The sequence below is a fragment of the Myodes glareolus genome, chromosome 24 (genome assembly GCF_982192425.1).
Source record: "Myodes glareolus chromosome 24, mMyoGla1.1, whole genome shotgun sequence".
NCBI classification, from domain to species: Eukaryota; Metazoa; Chordata; class Mammalia; order Rodentia; family Cricetidae; genus Myodes; species Myodes glareolus.
The window spans coordinates 27905536-27918709 of NC_142049.1; the positions used below are offsets into that span (position 1 = coordinate 27905536).

Consider the following 13174-nt stretch of genomic DNA (forward strand, 5'->3'; position numbering starts at 1 on the left):
CCTGGTCTTTCTGACTCGGCTTGATCTGACTTATCGCAGTAGTAGAGACCTACTACCAGGGATAAAAAATACTTATCAATTAGGTGTCCTGTTCTAGCTATCATTCTTTGCCTTATCCGAGTCTCTCGCTGACTCCAGGCAGCTGGGCAGTAATCATTCAAAATGATCCTCCCATGTCTGCCCCCTTCAGTGATGAGATTACAAGGGAAGTGCAGGGGCGGAGCCACATCCGGCTTTTTACATGGGTGCTGGGATATGGCTTCAGATCTTCATCATACCTGTACAATAAGCACTCTTCCCTGTAAGCCATCGATCGCTCCAGCTTCTGATTGCTCTTAGCATGACGGTCTCTGGTCTTGTCATCTGACTACCAGTGCCTCTTATGTTTGGGCAAATGAATGCCATGAAATTATTTTTCCCATGAATCATTCAAAACCTTATGAGGTGGTGGCCAGCAGGTGACTCAACAGGCAAAAAAAAAAAAAAAAAAAAAAAAAAAAAAAAAAAAAAAAAAAAGGGCTCGGTGAGAAAGTCTGGTGACCTGAGTTCGGGCCCTGGCTCTAACTCCCAAAAGTCATCCTCCAATCTTCACATATGTGCCGTAGTATGTACATGCTGGCACTCACAAACACATGTAATAACACGTACACACACACACTTTCTAAAAGATATGAGTTGAGACTATAGCATTCTGTTCCTTTAGCCTTCGAAGAAGTATCATACACAGAGATATATATGGAGTCCCAGGGAGGGGGACAGAGATCAGGAAACAACGCCTTCGATATCTACTTCCATATGCATGGCGACCAAAGAGGTCTTCACCTCAACACAGCTGCTACCAGCTCACTCCACCCCCAGCTGGTCAGCTGTGAGGCTGCTATTTGTCTGAGCTTTGCTGGAAAGGAAGAGGGGTTTGTCGCGTACACAGGACAAGGCAGAAAACCCGAGTCTTAACATCCTGTATTTAATCGCCTGAGAACGCATGCAAATACCCTCGTATCAGTAAGACTGCGGGTGACAGTCCTGGAGCTGGTGAGGGAGCTCTGTGGTAGGACACCCAGCAAGGAACCAGAGTCACATACCACACAGGACCCGAGGGACAAAGAAAAACAACCTCTCGCAGTGTGATCCATTTCATATGCCACTGGATGACAGTCCACAGGCCCAACCAAACAGCCCAGCCGTTTATGAACTTAACAAACGTCTATAGAAAAATCACACCCCTGTGTGTTCACCTGTTACATGTCAAACAACAAAGCTTCTAACGAGGAAAGGGGGGGGGGGTTCCAGCCCATATGCCAGCTCTGTGAAGAGCAATGAGTTGAGAGAAGCCAGGGCCTCTGCTAGGCAGCTGGGTTGCGGACTTTGTCACCGCCCACTGTTGAAGTCCCTAGGCTCATCCTTCAGATATGCAGCACCCAAGAATGCGTGGCATTCAAGGGGCTCATCTGACCTATGTGAGGATTTGCTAAGGGAAACAGATCTGCTTCTCAACAACTGGAAAAGCATCGTGATAACTGCCTTTTAAAGAGTGCTAGACTCGTGGGCCTAAAATAAGACTGAGAAGTAAATGAAGAAGGGAAGGCAGATACTTGCATTGAGCCTGGTACCAGCTCGGCTTTCATGTGAAGAAATAGAAAAGAAACGTGATGTTTCGTGTTTTATGGCCAAACAAGATTTCTAAAGTAGAAGAATTGGGGGGAAAGTGGTGAAGGGTTTTCGTGTGACATTGCACACTGAACCTCACGCTGGCAGATGTCCAGAGTCCAAAGGGCTTTTACACGCGCAGCTTGTGTGGACGTCAACCCCACAGAGTCAATAAAGCACGATGCAGTGACCCTGCTTCTCAGATGACGGAGCAGAGATTCAAAGATTAAACGGTAATGAGGTTAAAACTCAAACCCAGATCTTGAATTCCCAGCAGAGCCCTTGGTAGTGGCTCACCTACCTACTAATTTTAAAGGTTTTGATTGTGGGTGTATGAGTATTTGCCTACGTGTGCACTGGGTGGGTGCCTGATTGCCACAGGGGCCAGAAGAGGGCATGAGAGCCCCTGGAACTGGAGTTACAGAGTCACCACACAAGGTGCTAGGAGTCCAATCCAGCTCCCCTGCATGAGCAGCAGCTACCCTTAACAGCTGAGCCAGCGGTCCAGCTTCGCCTACTCATCATACAGAACCAACCACTCGCTTTAAATGGTAGCCAGTGTTCAGGGCAGCCCGAGTTCAGGATCCACTGAACTCAGAAACTGTTCCTAGCAGCATTGCTCACAAAAGCCCAAAGCTAGAAACGGCTCTCGGCTCCTGTGTCCACGGGCAGGAAAACACACACAATGCGGTATACACTTAGCATGCGATGATCAGTTAGCTTTCAAAGGAAAGGGGACTTAACAGCAACGGATCTGGACAGAACTTGAGGACACTTCAGTAAAGGAAATAAAAGTCAAAAAGAAAAAGAATTTTCTACTTCCCCTTACATGAACTACCTAAAATAGGCAAGTTCGGCAGAAAAGTGAAACAGATGTTTTCAGAGACCCGCAGCCACAGGGTTTCTACTAAGAATGATTGAAAAAAAAAAAGCCCTGGAAATTGATGGTGGCAATAGTTCGTATTGCATTGACCGAGACACTTAAATAGAATTAAATGATAAATTTTATGTTGTGTGTATTTTACCGCAGTAAATGAACACTTAAAATACTAAATATCAATCATAATAAAGAAAACAAAAAAATGCTAAATATCTAGCCTCTGCCTTCAAGAGTTTTGTTTTATATAAAAATCGCAATACATAGCCATAACTATCCCAGATAGTTTTATTGCGGTAAAATGCATACAGGATTTACCATTTTAACCATTTCTAAAGGACAGTTGTATGACACTACGCATGTCCGTGTCGTTGTGCGGTCATCACTACTATCCACCCCAACACTTCATCCTCTCAGGCTGCAAAAGCACACACCACATCATGGACTTTCACACTCCAGTCTCCGTGACTCCTTCAGGTACATCATCTGAGCACACAGTCTCTTCCTTCTGCAACTGACCTATTTCACTGAGCATAATGTCTTCAAAGTTCATCCTTGTGATACATGTTTTCTTTCAAGGCGGAATGATAATCCATTGTTGGTAACATTTTTTTTTTCTCTCCATTCAACTGTCAATGGACACTTAGATACTAAAGAAGATGCTTGGATACGCAAATACAGTTTGTCAGGTGTGGTAGCACACAGCTTTAAGCCCAACCCTTGGAAAGCAGAGGCAGACAGATCTCTGTGAGTTTGAAGCCAACCGTATCTACAGAGTGAGTTCCGGAACAGCCAAGGCTACACAGAGAAACCCTGTCTCAATCAAACCTGTAAATAAAGGATTACTGTTCAAGTTCCAGCTTGCAGTTCTTCAGACCGTACACCCAGAAGAGAAATTACGGCACTATATGGCGACTTTGCTTAATGATTATCAGAACTTCCATACCATTCTTTTCCCGCCCTTGCTCTCTTCCTTTCCGATGGCAGCAGTGAAGCCTGAACCAAGGGCTTCCGGCACACCAGGCAAGAGCCGCACCGCTGACCTACATCCCCGGCGCTTCATACTATTGACTGAGCTATAGTATTTCACATCCCTATCAACAAGACCCAAGGATCCCGGCTTCTCCCCATCATTAACAACTCTCCTAGTTTCTCTCTTGCTGATGCTTTACAGTAGCCACTCAATGGGGCAGAGGGAGCAGCTGGCCGTGGTCTCTATCTGCGCCTTCCTGATGATTGGTGACATCAGGCATCTTGCCACGTGTTCATGAATACATCTTCTTTGGGAAGTGTCCTCTCAAGTCCTTTGCCAATATATTCTTAGTATGTGACACCAGCCTTGGAAGATTTGCAAGAACCGGCAAGGGAGAAGTTGGTGTGTGGACCGTTTAATGTTTTATACAGAGCGCGCTGTGGTACGAAACTGAGTCCGAGGCATTCTGAAGAGTTCAGGTGAGCAACAAAGACAGCTTAGACTGGAGATGGCAGGGAGGTGGCAAGAGAGAGGACACACGTGAGCCAGGTTTTGGCAACCTGGCTTATTCTAATCTCTCCTTCCAAATAAGTCAGTAGAAGACACCTGGCCGCTTTCCATTGCGACGGTTCCATGAGATAACTCTGAAATCAGCCTAAGTCTATTACGATTCTATTATTACCAGAAAGTTAAGCTAAGAAACATGCCAACAGGAGAACAAGATGCACATTCCTCTACACACTAAATATTTCAGTAAGGTATTATAAAGTCAAAATGTGTGGGAAAGCCTTCAAAAGGACAGCTCTCACATAGCATATTGAACCTGGTAAAGGGCAAGTTTGACCTTCCTCAATATTCAGCCACATGTGTGTTTAGGCTAAGGATATGGGTACCAGCCATGAGGTCATTCAGACCTAATAGGTTAAAATCTCAAGCAGCTGGGCATGATGGTGCACATCTTTAATCCCAGCTTTCAGGAGGCAAATGCAGACTGAGTTCTATGAATGTGAGGGTTTTGTGGTCTACATAACAAGTTCCAGGCTAGTCAGGGCTACACAGTGATACCCTGCTTCTAGATAAATAGATAGATGATAGATAGATGATAGATAGATAGATAGATAGATAGATAGATAGATAGATAGATAGATAGATAGACAGACAAAAAGACTGAGACAAAAAAAAAGGTCTCCGGGTGAAATAAACTACCATAGAGGTAGCATAGACTATGATCCAAAAAACTGTACCCATTGAAATGCTGCAATATAGAAGATGTTGATATTAAACATGATTTGCAGCCAGGTGCGGTGGCACACGCCTTTAATCTCAGCACTCGGGAGGCAGAGGCAGGCAGATCTCTGGGAGCTCAAGGCCAGCCTAGTTTACAAAGCCAGTTCCTGGACAGGCTATTACATAGAGAAACTCTGTCTCAAAAAACAAAAACAAAACAAAATGCTTTATAAACATTTAAATTAAGGATAAAATTAATTAATTAACTAATTAATTAAGGATAAAAGGGGTCAAGACTTCATATTGCCCAATAAGATTTGAGGAGGAAAGGAATGGCTTAGCTGAGAAACTGACCCAGGATGCAGCACAGACAGACACAGCTGGTAAACTTGGGAAGCAACTAAGGAGAAATCAAGAGTGGAGGAACATGATACGAGAAGCAACGACAGTCTAATTAAAGATCTAGAAGGAGGTGCTCGCTTCGGCAGCACATATACTAAAAATTGGAACGACACAGAGAAGATTAGCATGGCCCCTGCGCAAGGATGACACGCAAATTATTCATGAAGCGTTCAAAAAAAAAAGATCTAGAAGGAGAAAAATTAGAAAGAATCAAAATATGAAGAAACTATAGGTGAGTTCACGAGAGACCTCCACTCTTAGATTCTGTAATCTTAACCAGTGTCCCAAAGAAACTCCCACCTAAACAGACTAGTCAAACTGCAAACGAGCACATGCGCACACACAATACACACATACACACACACACACACACACACACACACACACACCACACACACACACGACCCTGAAAGCATTCAGGAAGAAAGGACAGATCTTTCTACTTGGCTGATAATAAGTGGACAGCTGCCTTCTCCATACAGCTATGGAAGGCAGGAGACAATGGAATGTCACTTTTAATGAGCTAAAGGGAAAATAACATTCATCTTCCATCTAGCAAAAACAGCTCCCAAGACGTTGAATGAGATAAAGAAACACTGAGAAACGTATCAGCGGGGAGTTTGCTATGAGCAACACTTCCCGCATCACTATTTCTTATGCACATAGGCATATAGGACATGGACCTCTGGAAGGAAGAAAAGGCTGCTCGAGAAGAGATGGACACAAGAAAGCAATAATAAACTTGACTACAGTCTAAGCCAATGTTGACCATACAACATAAAACATTTCACTGAAGGAGCAAGAAAGAAGTGTAATAGCGCTTACAGTGCCGTGTGAAAATGGTATGTGTATCTGGTATTTTCCCCGGGACCGGGACAAAACGCCTGACTAAATAAACTTAAGGATTCATTCTGGCTCACAGGCTGAGGATAAGATCCATCATAGAGAGACAGGTATGGCTGCAGGAACAGCTCTGTGGTGGCCGGAGCAAGGATGGCTGGTCACACTGCCCCCGGATTCAGGAAAGAGAAGCAGATGGGTAGATGGGTGTTGGTGAGCTGCTCACTTTCTCCTTCTTGTTCAGTCTAGCGCTCCCATCTCCCCTGTCCCTTACTTCCCCCATCCCCAGTCTGTAGGAAGGTGCCACCCACATTCAGGGCATGTCTTCTCTCTTCAATTAAGCCTCTCTGGAAACGCCCTTACAGACATGCTCGGAGATGTGTATCCTAGGTGATTCTAAACCTAGTCAAGTCGACAAGTGTCTATGAACCATCACGGCATGCGAGCTGGGAAGGAAACAATAGGAGGAAAGCATTGGAAGGCCCTTAACTTATTCCAGAAGAAGTTAAAATTTGACTAATCACAGAATAAATTAATTAAATATGAATATTAAAATTCCTAAGTTAGCACTTAAAAGAAGAGAAACACGGTTATTAAATTTCAAAATAGAAAAAAAAATCAAATTGGGGCATGGATGGAGGTGATGCCACTTGACATAAAAGGGGCAAAAGATGGAACAGATGATCTGCCACTTATGTTTAATTGTAATTAAAAGCAGATAATTATTTGTTAATAACAATTTTCTTTTCCTTTTTCTTCCTTCCTTCCTTTCTTTTTTTTTTTTTTTTGTATTTTTTCAAGACAGGTTTTCTCTGTGTAGTTATGGCTGCCCTGGAACTCTGTAGACCAGGCTAGCCTCAAGCTCAGAGATCTGCCTGCCTCTGTCTGGGATTAAAGGCGTGTGCCACCACAACCCTGCAAGCTCCTTTTTTTTAAGACAGTGTCTCATGTATCCCTGCCTGACTTCACGCTTGCTATGGAGGTGATCCCCCCATTTCTACCTCTGGATCCTGGGGACTGAACCCAGACTTCTGTGTATGCTGGGCAAGCATTCTACCACTGAGCTACACCCCTACCCACCTTGTTTTGTTGTTATTGTGGTGTGGGGGTTTTTGTTGTAGTTTTGTTGTTTTGTTGGGGTCTTTTTTGGTCTAAGATGTTCTGTCCAAATGTGGTTAGCATACATGCATTGCTTAAAACACTTGTAGGAAATCATAAAGGTCAGGTGAACAACCAACCATTGTAATACACACTCTGAACCTAACTAACACAGCTGCACCGTCCACAACCCCCCCCAAAAGAGTCCACCCTCAATCAGAATAACAGAGAGAGCACTCTTGGGAAGTGGGCTGTCCTGTATGAGCAGCTTTATACAAGGAAGACACTACAGTGCTAACTTCTCAAGTCCCTATCACCGAGCAAAATATTCAGAGAATGCTGAGAGCATGTTTCAGCAGAAGCAATGAGGAGATGAACACAGCTCTCTCTGTTAGCGGAGTTTCCAAGTCGTGGTTACAGATCTGCTTTCCAAGAACAACACATTTATCTTAATTTCAACAAGTCAAGCTGTCTAGGTGGAGACGTGGCGTCCTCCCTGGTAACACACACATGGCTGAAAGGCCTCAACCCCAAAGTACTCATTCTGGGCACTCAGGGCATGGGAGTCGTCCTGACTTGAAGGTACAAACCCCTGTGAGAGGTTTGTATGTCCTCAGAACCAATGGGCACTGGTTAAATCTGTTTTCTCATGGGGGGAAAGAAAATGAGGCCCCAGCTTAGGGATACTGAATGACCGGATGCAATGGTTTTAATGGGAGAGGGTTCAAGAGACTAGAGAAAGGGACAAGGGACACGAAGAATAGCAAGGGTGAGGACATGCCTATATTTAAACACACTTTAAATGGCCTTAAATTCACAAGGCTTTGGCCCCTCATCCATACTAATTGATCACTAACTCTAAAAAGAGAAGCAGCTAACTCAGGATGAGCCATGCAGGCAGCCTAGACTTTTTTTGTTTTTGTTTTTGTATTTTTCAGAGTCACACCACCACGGCCCAGGCTGACCTTGACCTTAGAACCCCTTTGCTTCAGCCTGCAGAGTACTGGGGTTCCAGGTGTACACAGCATTTCAAAATCACAACTGTCCCACCCTGATTAACTGTAATCCGAGGCCACTGACAGTCCCCGACAACTGTACTGACCTTGAAAGGTGGTTGCCCAGTGACCAAGAGCTTCCATTTCTGTTACAAACCCTTTGTTCCTCTACCACAAAGCACATCCATTCTCTACAGTCCTTCGCGAGGAACTTGCAAGAGCTGCTCAACAAATAACATGAGAGGAGCCAGGAGCTAGTGAAGGCCAGCCGGCTAGCCTTCTGTCCCACTGCCCGGTGTGAATCCTGGCCACTTGGTCATTCACCCCATCTGACTAGTCCCCAACAAGACACCTAGATCTCCTGCCAAGTCTCTGTAATATCAATCCCGTTTACTGCAAAGTCTAGCGGTGAGTGAGCAGGAACTGATGGACTATAGACACCACAGGGCACCAGGAACCACAAAAGGAGAGGTGCACAGACACTCAGCCACTGGGAGAACCTGGCCCTTCTAGGGGTCAGGCAACCCAGAGCCCTGGCCAGGGTACTCTCTCCAAAACACAGCAAGCTTGATACACCTGCCTGATTGCAGAGACTCCCTCCCAGCAATCCTTCCTGGATGCAGTGCCAACAAGGGTCTCTGCCCACACCTAAGAGGAACTGCTACCTCCACTCTCTTTCAGGGAGCTCAGGGCACTGACCACAAAGATCTACAGGGGTCCTGCTTCCCCCGGAGACAAAGGTCTGCTTGGGTAGGAAGCAAAGGACAATCCTCACAGTCAAGCCGACTTTTCGACACAGCCCTCTGCTTTTGACTGTCTGTCCACACCACCCTACCCCCCCCCCCCAGGATCCTTTCCTTTCTCACTGGAAGCGCCAGAGAGGTGCTCCAGGACAGCTGAGCGCCAAGCCCCTCTGTCCACAGTGAGGTTCTATTTCCCAGAAACTGAGATCCCAAACCTGCCAAATCCACATCCCCCTCCAAGGACACTTAGTCGCCAGGACCAGGACGGGCACGGTTTAAATTTGTGTTAACATGACGTCACCTCTAAACACCTTGGTGAACTGACTCTCCCAGCTACTTGGACCACCTCTCTTTCTCAACTAGAGGGAAGTTTTCCGCCCTCTGAGGAAATCCAATGTCTCTTGGGTTACTTTGTCCTGGCTGTTTGTAGAACAGAGGGCCTCAGGCATGGTAGGAAAAAGCTTTGACCTGAGCCATAGACCCAGCCCTGCCAGAAACCTCTGTATCAACGCCCAGGGTTGTTGCCACTTAGTGGCCAGATAACCCTAGTTCAGCTCTGGGCCTCAGTTTCCTCGTTTGTACGGAATCTTACTATCTGATGTGAAGGTCAGTGAAGGTAAAGCCTGGGGAGGGCTCAGGGCAACACCTGAAGTAAAAGCGCTCCTAAAAGTAAATGAACCAACCAACCAACCAAACAAACAAACAAACAAACAAATAAATAAATGTAAAGGTAAGGGCAGTTTCCCCAAACCTTGTGAGCAGAGTTCAATCCCTGGGTGTGATGTGGTGAAAGACAGACTTTCACCTAACACTAACATTTTCCCTTCTGTTGTCTGCAAATACTTTCCAACCTATATCTGGCCCCTTAGAGTCCTATGACATGCTCCCTCCCTCCCCCAGCCCTACTTTTGGGCTACTCTGGCTCCACGCACACTGCACACCTCAGGTCCCTCAGTATTCAGTTCTCCACTGCTTCTTTACCACCACCACCACCACCACCACCACCACCACCACCACCACCACCACCACCACCACCACCACCACCACCACCACCACCACCCCGTGCTGCTCCTTAGGGACTGCGGAGGGTTCAAAACTGATAACTCAACTCGTGGCCTGCCGTAGTTCATAGGGCGTGGCGCTGTTGGGAGGTGTGGCCTTGCAGAAGTGGGTGTGGCCTCACTGAAGTGGGTGTGGCCTCGCTGAAGGAAGTGTGTCTGTGGGAACAGACTTTGAGGTCCCTTTAGTTTAAGCTTGGCTCAGTATCACAGCCCCGTCCCGCCGCCTTCTGAGCAGGATGTCTGCCTGCAAGCCTCCATGTTCCCTGCCATGATGATAATAGACAGCACCTACGAACTGTACGCGAGTCACCCAAAATAAACGTGTTCCTTTATAAGAGTTGCCTTGGTCGTAGTCTCTCTTCACAGCAGTATAAACCCTAAGATATGGCCTTTGATGTACTCAATGATTTAAAAAGGACACGGGAAGGCCTCCAAACCAAGGTCCCACTCACTTCTCTCCTGTCCCCTGACACGCTTGTCCCCTTCTGCAGCAGGTCAGACAAACGGCACAAGCTTCTGTCTTGCTTCAGTTTGCTTTCTAGCTCTGTGCCGTCAATCCTCTCTGCTTTATTATTTTTATATAGTTATATATTATTATTTATGCTTTATTATCCTCTCCACTTCGTTAGCAGCACCAATTATCAGAAAATCCAAAGTGAATAGCTTTCTCTACGCTCACTACTAATGATAGCGGGACCAACTGTGAATTCCCGCGTGCCCAGGGTCCCAAATAATCCTTATAAGGCAGCTCAGACCTTGGTTCACAGACAGGGAAGAAGTTCAAGGTAAAAGATGAGGGTGGTAACAGGACCAGGCTGTGTCTGGTTTTCTCCTTTCTTTCAGCTCTGTTCTAAGCTAAAATGACAGCAACAGATGGTCCAGTGGAACCTAAGAAGGTTTTGGCATCAGGGAAATTAAAAACATGTAGCGAGGAGGGAGAGAATGGATACATGGATACGGGGGAAGCAGGGGGCGACTTAGGGCATGTCAGGATGTAAATTATTGTGGGGTACCCTCAAATCCCCTTTGGACGGTACTGCCCCCCAAACCAAAGCCTCACGCAGGCACCCAGCACAGCTGCTGCAAGAACGTCACACGTCCTTCCTCATTTTTCTGCGAAGCTGAGCCGAGGCTGGCATGTGGCCTTACCTGAAAGCAGAACTTCTCCTTTCATGCTGCCCCGCTCAAAGAAAGGGATTCCCCAGTCGACGAGATTTGCCCAAGCTGTTTCTGGAACTAGCTATGAAAGCTCAGGCAGCAGTTCAACTATGCAAGCCTCCAACCCATTAGGATCTAGCACATGTGTGGAAACGACAGACGCGAGACTGCTGTGTGTCATCTGAACCGTGGGTGACCATCCAGACCACAGCAAAGGTCGAAGCGAGTACAGGAAAATCCATAAGCTGCTTTCGGCCAACTATACTTTTCCAGAAGGTGAAATTGCGATTCTGTTTCCTATTAAAATGCCGCAGGGCTGGGAAGGCAGATCTCTGCAGCAGGAGCCGGGAGGCCCCCCAGCTCTGGATCACTCCCCTTCCAGGAGGGGAGGGGGGGGACCAACTAGGAGAGTAACAGGAGACTGAATAGGCCCTAGGGGGCTTCTCCTGTTTTGTAGATGAGGAAGATAAGATCAAAAAGCAAGCCTTCCCCACCCCCACTTTATTCTAGTTTTTCAACACATAAACTGGAAACAGCCCTCACTATCCAAGCCTTTAACACTAACTTTCTAGAAAAAAAAACTAAGGAAAAACCAAAAAACAAACGAGAAATAATACCACCCTTTCCAAAATCAACGACAAACTTTTTCTTAATCTCTAGATCAACTAAAACTGTAATAAGCCATATAATTAGTTAGTGGCTACATTCTCTCCTTATCTTGTTCACCTAAAATTAGAAGAAAAACAACCGGACTGCAGCAGTTACGGCAGGCCATAAAAACTAGTGGCTTCCGGTGCTGCCACAGGCTTCCGACAAAATGCCAAGGCGCCCCAACATGATACTCTATAGAGAAAGAGGCCTGTGCGTGCGATGTGAACGCCTGTGAGACAGGGCCAGTCACATTGTGGCCAGGATGCCTAGCAAAAAGGCCTGGAATGGCATCACCTGAGGCCTCAGAGGGGCCGGCGGGCTCAAGGATGCATCTTCAAATCCAGGTTCCCCGAAAGCTCTCTGGGCCGAAGAGGCATGTAGGCTTTGTGCCTGGAGCCTAGAAAGAGGCTGGCACCAAGCCTGGGCGGCAGCAACACTGCCCCTCTCATTCCAAGCCTGAACCTAGGTCCTTGTTGCTGGGAAATGGGCACGAACTGCTGTGAAGAATTCTCTCCACCGTGGGGTTCCTATTCCCAGACGGCCACTGGTAACCTCGCTCTTTCTCCAACCACGCCAGCAAGCCCAGATCCAAGGTCCCAAGGCGGGTGTTGGAGGGTGGGGAGCAGCCCAGGGGTTACCCAGCCCACGGGGTACCCAGCCCACGGGGTACCCAGCTCAGAGAGTACTCAGTTCAGGACCCTCGAGGGCTTCAACTCTGGAGGTTCCTCCCGCAGTTTCCGCTGACCCGGGACTGAAGTGATCAGAGGAAGACAGGAAGCGGGGAGACCTTCAGCCCCGCTGCACACCGTAGGCTGCAATGGCGACAGGTGCGCGGCACCCTGCGGGCTAGTGTCCCCGGCCGCTGCGCGTCCTTCTCTCCCCCTCAGCTACTCGGGGCACGCGGCGGCACCCCTTACCTGTGGCTCCGGGGGCGGCCTCAGCCGCCATGCTTCGGTTCAGCTGGTACAGCGTCTGCCACCGTGTCGGCCTCTACCCTCTTACCCCAACCCCCATGGCCACCACCTCTCTACCTCGAGCTCCCTCGGGGCTACCCCGCCCCTGCCACCTTCCCGGGGGGCTTTCTCCTCACTGTTTGCCTCCTGGCCTTCTTTATTTCCTCCCTGAGGACCACAGCCCAGTAGTCTCATTACCACACCTTGACTCCACAAAGTTTACAAAAAACAGTGTTTGCACCAAAATAGAGTTTATTATTGTCCTTGAGCGACCAAGTCACACAGGCACACACCCTCCCCGCCACTGTTCCTGTGGTCAGCTGGCTAGAGTCCCTGCACCTAGGTCTGTACTGGTCAGATTTTCTTTCCACCACGGCCCCTTTTATTTCTAAGCGCAAAAATTGTTTGCATTAACACTTTATTTAAATAATTTTTTTACTTCATAAATTTATATTTCTTATCCTGAGCTGAACTGATCTCACCCCTAGATGGTGGCTTTGTCATTTTACTAACTCAGAAACAAGCTAGTGTGATTCATGCTAAAGGTGA

General features: G+C 47.1%; 1 protein-coding gene and 1 non-coding gene across 3 annotated transcripts in view; one reads left to right on the forward strand and one right to left on the reverse strand.

Moving 5' to 3' along the window:
* Positions 1-12681, reverse strand: part of LOC125400701 (protein FAM169B-like) — a 91461-nt gene extending 78780 nt beyond the window's left edge. The window contains exon 1 of one of the 2 annotated variants that reach the window (XM_087901314.1): positions 12590-12681. In XM_087901314.1, coding sequence (XP_087757440.1) covers positions 12590-12620 — 31 coding nt within the window. In that variant the 5' untranslated portion in view covers positions 12621-12681. Of the gene's footprint in view, positions 1-8166; positions 8351-12589 lie in introns of those variants that run through there. The other variant, XM_087901313.1, reaches the window with a different exon arrangement.
* Positions 5197-5307, forward strand: LOC125400858 (U6 spliceosomal RNA). The gene has a single exon (XR_007232118.3). It is a non-coding gene; the product is annotated as a U6 spliceosomal RNA (small nuclear RNA).
* Positions 12682-13174: the final 493 nt, after the last annotated feature.